This window comes from Crocodylus siamensis, chromosome 1 (assembly GCF_052110815.1).
Source record: "Crocodylus siamensis isolate JL-2025a chromosome 1, ASM5211081v1, whole genome shotgun sequence".
NCBI lineage: Eukaryota > Metazoa > Chordata > Crocodylia > Crocodylidae > Crocodylus > Crocodylus siamensis.
This window is the reverse complement of record NC_143395.1, coordinates 157634843-157647747: the sequence shown is the minus strand read 5'-3', so window position 1 is coordinate 157647747 and position 12905 is coordinate 157634843. Positions and strand designations below refer to the sequence as shown.

Genomic DNA, 12905 nt, shown 5'->3' with positions numbered 1-12905 from the left:
TGGACAGAGACTGACTGTGAAGTCTGGTGGTTAAGGCACTGACCCAAGTCAGGCAGGCAAGAGCTTTAATGACACTTTCTCACATCTCAGGTGAATACCCTAACCACCAAACTATTGGAAGTGCTGAGTCAAGCATGTGAAGGTGAGTCTCTCTGGTTTCTAAAAGGTCTTGGTTTCATACTGGTAGAACAGGAACAGTTTTGAGGTCTTAAATATTCATAGGATGGGGAAACCAATTTCCCACAGATCTGCAGTGAATTGAGCTGGTCATGGGAGGAAGCTGGTCATGGGAGGAAGTGGTGTCTCTGCTCCGTTTCTAATGTATGGACTGAAACTCTGTCTGGCCATTCCTTGACTTCTGGTTCTTTTGTGGAAAGCATCAGCAGAGGATTCTGGTAACAATGAAAACCAAAGGATTGTCGGAGCAAGAGTGTAGGTGCATACAAGTAGTGGGGGATTTGCTACTTCGAAAACCCAGAGTGGGGGTAGGGGGTGGGGGCTTACTAGAGAAGGATAGTTTTGCAAGCTCTAATGGCTAACATCAGGATCACTGCAATAAGATTTGGCCAAAAATTTAATCCCTCACCCCAACCCCACTGTCATTTAAATTATCCAGAAATTATACTTTGTTCTAAGCAACAATTTTTGTGAACATTAACTTGAAAAATGAATGGTCTCCCCACACACTCTATCCATCCTCATTCTTCTCCCCCATCTCCTAATCTACTTTTCTGACTTCAGCAGTAGTTAAACTGAGCAGGAATGTAACTCGTTCTGGACTAGCATTGTTGCTGTCTTGATTACTGCCATGTATAACATGTGCAGTGCTCCTAAGGAGAGTGCTTTGGCTTCTAAATCATTTAAGAAATGAATGGAGAGGGCTTTTTTTTTTGCTTTTTTTTTTTCTAGATGCTTAGCAACTTGTGTGCCTGTTTTACTAGCATTTCCACCAAAGGACCTCCAGGCTGATGTTCGAGACCATGTGTGGCTTGGGTCCAGATGAATTTGCCATAACTGGCATTGCTTCAAGTGTGCAGCACTATAAATGTGGCGACACTTAATGTACATCCTGAGTTCCCAGCTGCCTTGTTCAACTCATCAGCTTGTCTTCTTGATGCAAACAAGTTAGTTCTGTACAGCCCCATGGGAGGGGAAGGTGGGAACCATTCTGGCTCATGAATCAAGCATTACTTATATAGCCGTCATGCTGTTGAGCTCTTTAACCAGTGAGTAAAAAAGCAACATTATGCCTCAAAGTAGAGTCTATAAAACTAGGTTATAGATACTGGTTTGGGCCTTGCTAGGAATGGGTATATTTCAACTGGTAAACAGAAGTGAATATGAGGAGGAAGCCATTGAACGAGAATAATTAGGAAACGGCCATTTTCAGAGAGAAAGCTCTAATGCAGAGGGAGGAATTTAGTCTTCAGTCAGCTGCCTTATGCACTGAAGACTGTGCTTTATCCTCAGGCTGTCTGGGGGTTGGGGGAGAATACAGATTATTTTTGCTGAAACATGTACCACAAGCATGCAAACAAACAGCTTTAATCCTGTAGCACGTCTTTGTCTGAATTATGAAATTGTTCTCTCTAATCCCTATTGAATTTAGAGGTTAAACAGTGCAGCCTAACACAGTATAACTGCAAATATTTCACTGCTGAGCCTGCACAAACAAGCCAGGCAGGCAAGGGTACTGGCTGGTCCTGTTGGAGATGTTAATTATTAGGTTTCTATTCTGTTCACGAAGTGCTATGCAATCTGTTTACCACTTGTTCCTTTTGCTAGGTTCTCCATATCTTGTTTAGTCATGTATCTGTTACACATGGTAGCAAACAGATTCTGACACACATTGCAGTTTGTTCCCCTTTGCCTAGTGTCACTTTATTGCCATAATACTTTAGTTTTAAAATCCTTTAATTTCATGCTGCAGGCTGAATCTGATCAGACTTTAGGTCAGCTTGTACATCCTCTGCATTTTGAGAGTTATAGTCTAGAGTGGCTGGTGCTTTTTCTTGATTGTAAAATTCAATGCCTCATGTATTCTGCGGACATCCAAGGGTCAAGAAAGCCAGTGGTGTTCATCTGTCTTCCCAACATATTTCCCTTCATGGCAAACAAGCTATACTATTAGCTGATGTGACTCTCATAATTATTGATGACTTTGAATCAATGGCATTTGCTCTTTCTCTACCAGTTCAGCGCTAGTGGTTGGAAAGTCCAGAAAGGAAAGTTAATAAGAAGTTTGCCTCTTAACTAAGACGTGTCTTGTCCCTCTGTTTCTCATAGCAGCTTGTATTCACAGTACCAGTAAACCATTATTTAAGCCACAGCTGCAAATCTCAACACTGCCCACTGTGTGCTAACATGTCTTCTATTCCTTACATTCCCAAATCTTTGGCCCAACTTATGTTTACTGAGAACAGCTAGGAAGGGAGATCAGGCACAAGTGAGAAGGTGACAGAGGGAACAGTGAAGATGTGGGTATGAAGCAGTTAAAGAGAAAATACAGGAGCCTACACCTCCCCTTGGCTACTAGAGAAAACGCAGAATCATTTTAATCTGATTCTGCTCTGAAAAATGACTGCAAGAATTGTCCTGCTATGTTTCATGGCTGTGATTTTTTTTTTTTTTTTTCTCCCCAGAAAACTGACTTTCAACTCGCTGGTTATCTGGCAGGAGTATAATCCCCAATAATACAAAGTTGACAATCTAACTTCTTTCCTTCTCTGCAAATTCAGCATTCTTGTGATGGTGGCACTTAAATAGCTGAGAACTGAATTAGACCCCTTAACTGCAACCTAGATCTGTTTCTGATATATGAGCCAAAATAGACTCGCTCTGGCCATAGCATTAATAACTGTGTTGGGCCTGCAGGTATGTAAGGTACATGACCATTTATTTTTGTCTCAGAAATGGGTAGATAGACCTCTGAATACTCATGCCTCTTGCCAGTATTAAAGAGTTTGGAGAACTCTCTTAACAATGTAATTCTACTGGAGATAATGTAGTTGGAGACTTAATCTTGAAAGATAAGGCTTCTTTACCCATGTGCTGTTTTTCATAGAACTGTTGTTAATAGGGCTAGATGAGTAAGATTCTGGCCCCATAACTATGCTGATGCTGCCCCTATTGGTACTACAATGAGTGGGAGATTTTCAAAGAATTTAATGTCAGCAGCTATTGGGAGCAAACCTACTGAATAAAAAGGTGCTATTTTTTTACCAGTTACTTCCTGAAGAGCTAATCTACCAAGTTATGAGAAGATGTTGGTTTTGAAAAAAATAAAATTGCTTCTTAGCATAAAAGGCACTATATAAATGTAAGTGTCCAGAACAAGAACAGTTGTTCTACAGTTGGAACAACATAATTGAAGTACAGCACCTCCCAAATTCACTGAATTTGACTTCAGGGAAATAGAGTGGAAATTCTAATTTATTCCACATGCAAGTTATAGTCCTGGGGAGAGTGGATCCTCTGCCTATCCAAGATTTCTCTGCAAAGGAGGAAGAGGTGACTTCATGGCAAAATAACTCTAGTTTTTCAAATAAACTCTGGCTGCTGACAGAAAAAAACCCCAGTGCTTTACCAGAAGAGGAGTATGCTAGTTCAACTCAGCTCCCCAGTCTCTGTATAGCTCACATACTTCAGCAGAGTATTTTTGGCACATTTATCTAAAGCTGAGCCTATCTAAAGCTATCTGAAGCCATCTAAATCTAAGCTCAGGGTAAAATACTTTTTCTTTTTTTTTCTTTTTTTCATGCCAATAAGCAGCCTCTAAATGCTGCTCAAAGATGAAGAAACTATTATAAAGAAAGGAAATGTTAAGGAAGGAGGAAGGGGAGGGAAAACCTAGAGAGAATAAAGGAGGTTAATTTTTATTTTCATAATAATTTGACAAATGATTTGTCAGAAACAGTCTCTATATTACGTAACCCTGATTGATGCGACAGCATTGCTAAGCTTGGAAAAAGCCTTGTGACATGATGCAATGTGATGTGATCTGATATGGGCAGTGACTTCCTTCCACATAGACTAGATGTTAAACCTTACAAATAAAGACAGTGGTTAGTGCTTGCCACCTTCTAGACTAGTCTTATTTGTAAAATAATACCTCTTTTTTTTCCTTAACATATTAAACCCTTTGAACTACTTTATAACTACACGAAAACTTGTGTCACTGTTGCTCATGGAATTAGCACTAAACTGTGTGGTCATCAGGGATCCTGGTTTTCATTGTTTAAAAATTACAAATTGTCTGATTTAAAACCTGAAAATTCTCTGGTTAAAACCCCCAAAATCTGTCACTGTCCACCCAAAGTCCCCCCCCCCCCCCCCACACACACACACACACTTGCTCAGCCCTTCTGGATGGGGCCCCCAGCTGCAAGGGCTAAAGGGCCAGGACTCAAATCTGCAGCCTGCTGCCTCCCTCTTCCCGCCCTCCGCTCCCAGCAGTGCCTGAACCTCGGCTGCTGTCCACAGGAGCACAGAGCCTGATTTCCCCCATGGGTGGCAGAGCCCATATGCCGGCTTAGCACTGCAGGCCCGGGCCCCCCACCCTGCTGTCCTCCCCCCAGGGGCCTCCGCAGCCCAGCAGGTGAGACCCAGCACAGCAGGGCAGAGTGGGGCTGGGCAGGAAAGCTTGGTGCCAAGCACCACCATTGCGAGGCACTCCCTGTCCACTCGGCAGCTACAGAGGTGGTAGTGCAGACTTATGCATCCCACTGTGGGCAGGAGGCACTTTGCTGTGGTAGCGCTTGTCTCGCAGCAGCAGCATTGAGCTTCCCCACCCAGCCCCACTCTGCTCTGCAGTGCCAGGTCCCACCCACTGGGTCAGTCCTGGTGCTGGGGGGAGGGCAGGGACCCCAAGCCTGCAGTGGGCAGTCCACACCTAACCCTGCCCTGTGCACAAATCTGTGGGGCACATACCCCCTAGGTTCTCTCTAGGAACACGCACATTGTGGGGGGAGCCAGCTCCCCCACACCCTGGACAAGCTGCCTGCATATCTGTCCTGCTCCCCACCTTGGCCCTGTGGTTACACATTCCAGCCTTGGGCCCCAAGCCCTGTGCACTGCCCAGACTAGGCAGCTCTGCCCCCAAACTTACCTGCAGGGAGCTGCTCTTCAGGCTGCCTGGTGGCCATGTGCATGTATACATTCACATATGTGCATAGCACCCCCCTGCGTGACTGCCCTCCTCCCGCTCCTGCCAGCCTGCAAGGGCAAATGCACTGTTTCCCACATTTTTCTCCTTTTAAAGGAGAAAATCCAGGCTTTTCTCCTGAAAATGGAAAAAAAAAAAAAAAAATCTGAGTTTTACTGTGTTTTTCCATGGCAAATGGAAAACCCGGATCCATGGTAGTCATTAAGTCAGAAACCATTTATATCTCAAGCTCCTGTAGAAATTTCTGCATATACTTTAGGATGGTGGGAGCCAACTTTCTGGGCAAACATGCCACAAATTAGCCTTGCATCTGCCATGAATGCACCTATTTTTCTTACCTTATCTGCTACACTTTTTGCTCCCTGCCTGATCTGATGCTCTGCTTTGTACTTCCCAGATGTCTGGATAATTAAAATCGCCCATGACGACCATGTCGCATGTATGTGCAGCCTCAGTCAGTTCTTGGGTGAACTCCAGATCGAGTTCCTCCCCCTGGTTTGGTGGTCTGTAGTATACACCTACAGTTAGGTCTCTCTGACCACACACCCCGTCCCCCAACTTGACCCACAGGGTTTGAAGCTGTTCATTTTTGGAGCTGATGTTGGCCTCCAAAGAGGTATACTGCTCTTCCACATGGAGAGCAACGCCTCCACCTTTTTTCCCCACCTGGTCCCTTCTGTGCAGGGTATAGCCCTGTATAGCTATACTCCAGTCATGTGAGGAGTCCCACCAGGACTCTGTGATCCCTACTAAATCATAATGCACACTGGAGAGTAGGAGGGCTAGCTCCTCTGGCTTGTTCCCCATGCTCCTGGCATTAGTATATAGGCACTTGGGTCCTGCTGCTGAGGTCCTCATCTTCCCTTCCTGCTGATGGAGAACTATTCCCTCAGCTCCTGCAAGAGTGGCTCTCCGAATATGTGTATCCCCATCCTCTAGCAGCCTTAGTTTAAATCCCTGTCCAGAAGATCGGTCATCCTGGCTGCGAACAGGAACTTAGCTTTCCTCGTGAAGCAGATGCCGTCCCTTCCCAGGAGTCCTCTTTCTCTGAAGTGTGCACTATCGTCAAGAAATCCAAAGCCTTCTCGATGGCACCAGCATTGGAGTTGCCAGTTCACTTCCTCAATGCATCCTTCCCTTCTGGGACAACAAGGAGCGCAGAAGAAAAGACTACCTGAGCTCCCAACCCCTTAAGCCCAGAGCCCTGCAATCGTTCATGACCCAGTCTGAATTGCTCCTGGCTGTGTCATTAGTTCCCACATGGATGAGGAGCATGGGATAGTCAGAGGGCTGGACAAGCCTGGGGATCTTCTCTGTTACATCTCAGATGTGAACCCCTGGGAGGCAGAAGACCTCACAGATTAGGGGGTCCAGATAGCAAATGGGTCCCTCAGTGCCCTGCAGGAGAGAGTCCCCTACCACCACCACCTTGCGCCACCTCTTGGGGGAGGCAACAAGCTGCTTGGTTTTCTCCTCTCCTGGTGTCATGATCAGAGCTGCCTCCTGTGTGGGGAGGGGAGTGTACCTGTTGTGTAGGGCCAGGGGAGGAGCAGCCCTGGCCCTGGGTTTCCTGGAGTGTGAAGTGACTGTCTTCCAAGTCGCTCCGGGTAGATCTTCTTGGTTATCCATCACATTAGCTACCATCTCTGTCTCTTCTTCCCTCTTCCGGAGAAGGGTCTGGCAGTAGCCATCAATGAAGTCTTCATGGGCCCTGATGGTGCACAGCTGACGCATCTCTTCCTCAAGCTCCTGTACCCAGCCCTCCAGAGGCTCCACCAGGGAGCACACCCCACAAGCGGGGGTGCCCCCATGCTCAGTTCTCAGCAGCCACACCAGGCAGCCCCTGCAGTCCAAGGCCTCGGGCTCTGTCTGGGTGAAGGTCTTAGTAGTGATGGCAGGATGCCTGTGGGTATGACGAGTCACCGCCATGGCCGAGAGCAATTATGTGGTAATAGGCTATGCTACTACCCATGAACTGGCCTGCGAAATGCCTGTAAACTGCTTCCCCTGTTTGCAGCCCTGTTTGCTGGCTCCCTGGTTGCCTGGGGAGTCTCAGCATTTCTTGCTGACTAGCTTCAGTTATTGGGAAGTTTTTCCTTGAGCTGCCATATAGCTGCTACTTTTCCCCTCGGAGGTAACTAAAACTCTTTTTTTGTAAAAACTTCATAAGGTAAAAGGCGCTATATAAATTCAAGCAGTCCAGTATCTGGATATAGTTACGGGACCCAAAATAGTGTGGAACGGCATCATGATAAAAGTAATAGTTAAAAAGAGACTATTAGAGTTGAAATTGAGCTTTCAGACCCAGGCATGAGACCTCTTTCTCTCATGCCAGAAGTGAGGGCAGATTAAATGTGTTCATAGGACTTCCTTCAATGTTAAAGTGCAAACTTTTTCTAATAGATGTAGAGCAAGGTTAATCCAGAGCCTAAGCATTTGGATCAAATATCTATAATCACTTCTGCATGACACACTTGGCTTTTTTAATACTGCTAGAAATTGGCGTATGTGACACTGTTAATCTAAAAAGTACAGCTTGAAAGAGAGAGAGGGAAGCATAAATACCTGCATGCTCAAAGGAGGATCCTGGGGAGCTGTGCAGCACATGTGCAGTGAGCTGTCTGAGTTTACAGCTTATTGCTGTGCCTCCAAAACCCAAGGGGGGAGCGCTGTCACTGGTCATGTCGTTCTCCACCTGCACCCTCAGCTTTTTCCCTGCTGCCAAAAACAGCAGCAGGCATAAGGTTTGAGGGAGTGAGCAGTAGCAACATTCACCCCCTGGGTTCTGCCAGCAACCACTCGGACAAGCCAATGAACTCAGAGAGGCCAGTGCATGTGCACTGCAAAGCTAAAGGAGGTTTAATTGCACCCACTCTGCAGCCTCCCCTAGACCAGCTTGTATGCATGCTTGTTGTCAACAGACTCCAACAGCTGTTGGTAGGAAGGAGATCACTCTCTGTCAATCTATAATTAATGAAACAGTAAGTAGGTGTGCAGATAGACTCTGTAGAAGGAAGCATTCAGGGTCCTAACTGCTCAGAGGACAAATTAGTTTTCTCCTCTGCACCATTTTGCATATTCCCTTCTCTACAGGGTTTGGCCCAAGTTCTGATTTGGCTCCTTCCTTTTAAATGTGCTGCCATTCTTTTGTTTCCTAGCTCAACTGTACAAGATAGAAGGGATAAAAACCATTGCTGTCACAACGAATGGGATTAACTTGGCCAGGCTGCTGCCCCGGCTGAAGGAGGCTGGTCTGGATGCCATTAACATCAGCTTGGATACTCTAGTTCCAGCCAAATTTGAGTTCATTGTCCGGAGGAAAGGTACCAGTATTCTTCTTTTTACTTTATATAAACTTGGTTAGTGTCTGTCTGTCTGTCCTCTAAAACTAGCATAAAAAGTTCTCACCTTGACTTGAGTTTGGTTGGCTCTTCCATCCTATCTACACTTTCTCCAGACAAATGGTTAGAGTCAAGATTGCTTACCTATGAATAGCGGCTTGCATTCAAGTCATTGGTATTTGGTAGGCTCCTAACTGCATTTGCCAAACCTTAAGTGACTGCTGGTTATTTGTGAGAATCTTTTGAATCCTGTAAGTCAGGGGTATCAACCATCTGACCCACAAACCAGATCTGCTCTGTGGCCCCCAGTGCTGCCCTACGGTCTGATCAGTCCCACAGAGGGCATGGCTCACCCATGGTGCAGGCTGATTCAGGCCCACAGACATCCTCCGCTTTCCTCTGTGTCCCCCCAGCTTCTCCAGCATCCCACAGAGATCCCAGAGCACTGGAACTGATGCAGTGTGCAGAGCAGTCTGGCCAGAGCAGCAGCACACGGTGAGTGCCCCAGCTAAACTGTGCCAAACACAGTGCCTGCTTTGGCATGCAGCTGCTGCTCCAGCCAGTCCAAGACCTTTGCTGCATGAAGAACTTACAGGCCTGGGGTGGCTGGGGCGGGCACATGTGCAGCACAGTTCAGCCAGGGCAGCCACCATGTGCAGTGCAGCTGCTGCTCCGGCCAGACTGCACCGCACAGTGCCCATTCCTGCTACTCTGGACTGTGCCGCACACAGTGCAGTCCCAGACCAGCTGGAGTAGCTGCTGGATCAGGCATGCTGAGGGAGGGGAAAGGAGAAGGGTTTTGTGGGCCAATGGGGCTGAAAGAACTTGGCACCCCTGCTGTAAATCCTGCACATGAAGTCTGACTGGTCTCCTGCTAAATGCTGTCTGCCCTCCTATCAAAAAAAAAAAACAAAAATACCAAGTAACTGGTTGTGACAGGCTTCTCCCCTCAATCGCCTTCTGCCCTCCTACAAAACCTAACATCAGTTCATCTAGATCAGTGATTGTCAACTTGTTCCTCGCTAAGCCCCTGTGCTGGAAGAAAAAAATTGGTAAGAACCTCTAATCATTTGTGCCCCAAGAAGAAGAGGGTGGCTAAGCTGTGCTGCAGTTTGCTTGCAGCTCAGGTTGAGAACCCGTGCTTACTGGTGATTGGGTTGGCTGATGACATGTTTCCTCGTTACCACCTCTGTTTTTGCCATACTCATTTTTTATTCTTAAATTCTAAGAATGTTTGTTTCTCTCAGAATAAAAATCTTTTCACTCCTTCATTGTCTCCAGTAAAGCCTGCATTAAGGGCCCACCCAATGGACAGCACAGTGTCTTATGCAACCACTTAAAATGTCTAATTGATTTTCACTTTTCTCTTAGAAAAGACTGGTAGTAGTAGTTCAGTCCAAGTCTAATGGATAGGTATCAGAATGGCCTTGTTTGACTTAGCATTGACTGTCCCAGAAAAGCAGCTATGAATTATTTTGTCACAGAGACTGAATGAAGTTTAATGTGACCAATGTAATTAGTCTCCTAAAGTCATGGTTGAATTGTATCAGTCATATGTGTAGCAAGTATTGCTTTCCATTCATTACTTTTTATGAGGAAAAACAGCCTGCACCTGAACTCACTGAGGAAGGACTGAAATTTTGTCCCATGTGGTCTAGCTACTTGCAAGATAATAAATCAAAATGTAAATTTTAGAGACATGTCCCAAGAGTGTATATGAAATGTCATGGTCATGTGTTTAAAGATGCCTATTAAATGAATCCTAATACATTTTCAAGTTTGTTTCCATTCTGAAATTTAAAAATCTAGTATCAAATTTTTCCATCTAAAGATATAAATATGTCAGTGCCTGTGAACTTATCTGAGCTTCAGTTTTAAACAGTTTACCTACAGGCCATTAGATGGCAGTGCACTACCAATTTAAAATATCCTGTCTTAAATTTAAAAACCTGCAGTGCAGCAGAAAAGTGACTTTAAAATACTGAGAACTTGGTTACTGAGCCAAGGTTTGGCTATATTCCCCAACCAGACTCAGCACAGGTACATATCTGAGACAGGTGAGGAATAGAGGTTTTTTTCCCTCTTTCTGTTGGTACCTATTTAGTGTCTGGTTCATGGTGAGGAAATGCGCTCTATTCAGATAAAGATATGACATGTACAGACATTGCAACCTCAGTTTAGGGCACAGCAGTGTACCATGAGGCAACTGTACCAGTTGAGTTGTTCCAGGAAAATATTTGCAGGGAATTGGGGTCACACTAGAGAATTCTTCCATTCTCTGCCTCCTTGCTCATTGCAGTTAGATCAGCACAGTTTTAGACACTTAATTGAAATATGCCCTTTCTTTGTTACTGAAAGGGCAAACTTGATCCTGCAGCTTCCTGAATTACACAGCAGCAGCTCTGGATATCTGATTGAAAGTCATTAGAAACATACAGCATACAGAAGTTGTTGGGGGACACAGATAATTTATATATTTAAAAAAAAAAAGATACTAGCTACAGAGAAATTTTTCTTGTTGAGTGCTGCTGAGCTAAATGTGCAAGAGCAAGATAGGGAAATTCCTATGACTCTCAATACAATGTATCAAGAAGAAATGAGGAGTTAAAATTTCCAAGTTTTTTTCAGGGTGGATCTGATTTAAATCATGATTTAAATCACTGGTCAGGAAGCCTCGATTTTAATTGTTTTCTACAAAAAAGTGCATTCTTGTTATTTGGTATAACCCTCATTAAAATATTTCCAAACAGGGTCTCTTTTACAGCCTGGCAAGCCTGTTGCAATAAGTTTTCCCTTCTACCATATCATTCCCTTGCTAGATCTCAAATCAATGGAGAGGGTATACTCAGAAATTTATCCCTCAAGACTTCTGGAATATCCTGCTCTAGATGTTTTTCTTTTGTTTCTGCTGCCCCTCCCTCCTTGCATTTATCTCCAGACTTTTCCTTGCCCAGATCTACTCCACCCCCAACAATCCTCGATTCATTTCACTTCTTGAAGCTTTGCGCTTTTAAAGAGAGGTAAGGGCTTGACTCTGTATACACAAACTTGCAGAGAGAAAATAGGGCTGATGGGTAGAGAATCAGATCTGTTATCTCTCATCTGCATATACTGCTGTTAACAAGGATGTTATATCTGGAGACATAATCCACAGTTTGAGAACTGAAACTAAGCACTGCAGAGATGTTCAATGCGATCTTCTAGACTGAGCACAGAGTCCCATTGGGTAGAGTGGTTTTCTTTAGTCTTTACTAATCTATAGAGGAGCCTCTGGGAACCCCATAAGATTGGTCTGCTAATATAGTCCATGGCCTGTTGTGAGCTATTTATAAAACTTTTTCCTAAAAAGATTACATGAATATATTGTCTCAAATAGTATATGATTAGAAGTTATAATCCCTATTCCATGATGGGGACAGTACAGTCATATAGTGGAGTAATTATGTGCTCTGAAACACATGTGTAGACATTGACAGAGGCTGGCAGGGGTACAAGGGTGCTAAAGTACAGGGGCTGCATGCTGCCATGCCCCAGACCTCAGCATCTTCGTGCCACAGCCAGCCCTGCCACCTGCCAGCCCAGGGCTGCTTTGCCCCAGCCAGAAGTGCTGTGGTCCCAGGTGCACATGCAGATGCTTCACCTGAGAATTTATCACATTGCCTTAATGGCACATGTAGATGCATCCTTATGTATGAAAGTGCATTAGACAAACATGTTCTCTCAGTTCATTCCTACCTCCATATCCCATGGGATGGCCTAGTGAAGAATATCTGTCCTTGGATAGTGACAGTCTAAATTAGCCTATAGTTCATCATATTTTTTCTCTTCATCATCCTGAAGAAAATAGGATAACAGCCTTCTGAAAGCTCAAACCACTTTTTATTGAGGTAATATCTGGAAAGTGGAATTTTCATGTGGGGTCATTCACAATGGAACGTAAGGGACAGACATTTGCTTTGTTTAAGAACCTATCAGGGAGCATGGTGGAGATAATGACCAGCTTGCATGTTCATCCTTGAAAATTTCATGCCATAGGAAAATCCCTGTAAAATCATTTCTGAAGTATTTATATTTCAGATTTTTTTAATTGAAATTTTGAAGCCTAGTATTGATATTTTATTTTATGAGGATTTTTCTTATTTGTATATTAGTTCATGACATATCAGTAATGTTAGTGCATAATATGACAGGATGATATGATACCTGGAGTCTTATTTTTTCAGTCCCCTTTTTTCAGTACAAAATTCCTAGATCTAGGGAAAATAGATGTTTCAGTTAATGTCTCTTCCTGGCCATGTTTAGTGTGAAAAATCACTTAATCAGAATGTCACACATTCTTTCAAGGTCAGGCATTAAGGATGCTGTATATGTTGGTCAGGAAGGATTGTAGGACCTATATC

The 12905-nt window shown here is 44.4% G+C and overlaps 1 protein-coding gene across 2 annotated transcripts in view; it reads left to right on the top strand.

Moving 5' to 3' along the window:
* Positions 1–12905, top strand: part of MOCS1 (molybdenum cofactor synthesis 1) — a 63183-nt gene that overhangs the window by 19605 nt on the left and 30673 nt on the right. For both annotated transcript variants that reach the window (XM_090046834.1, XM_090046842.1), the window contains exon 4: positions 8323–8487. In XM_090046834.1, the coding sequence (XP_089902960.1) occupies positions 8323–8487 (165 nt within the window). The remainder of the gene's footprint in view (positions 1–8322; positions 8488–12905) is intronic.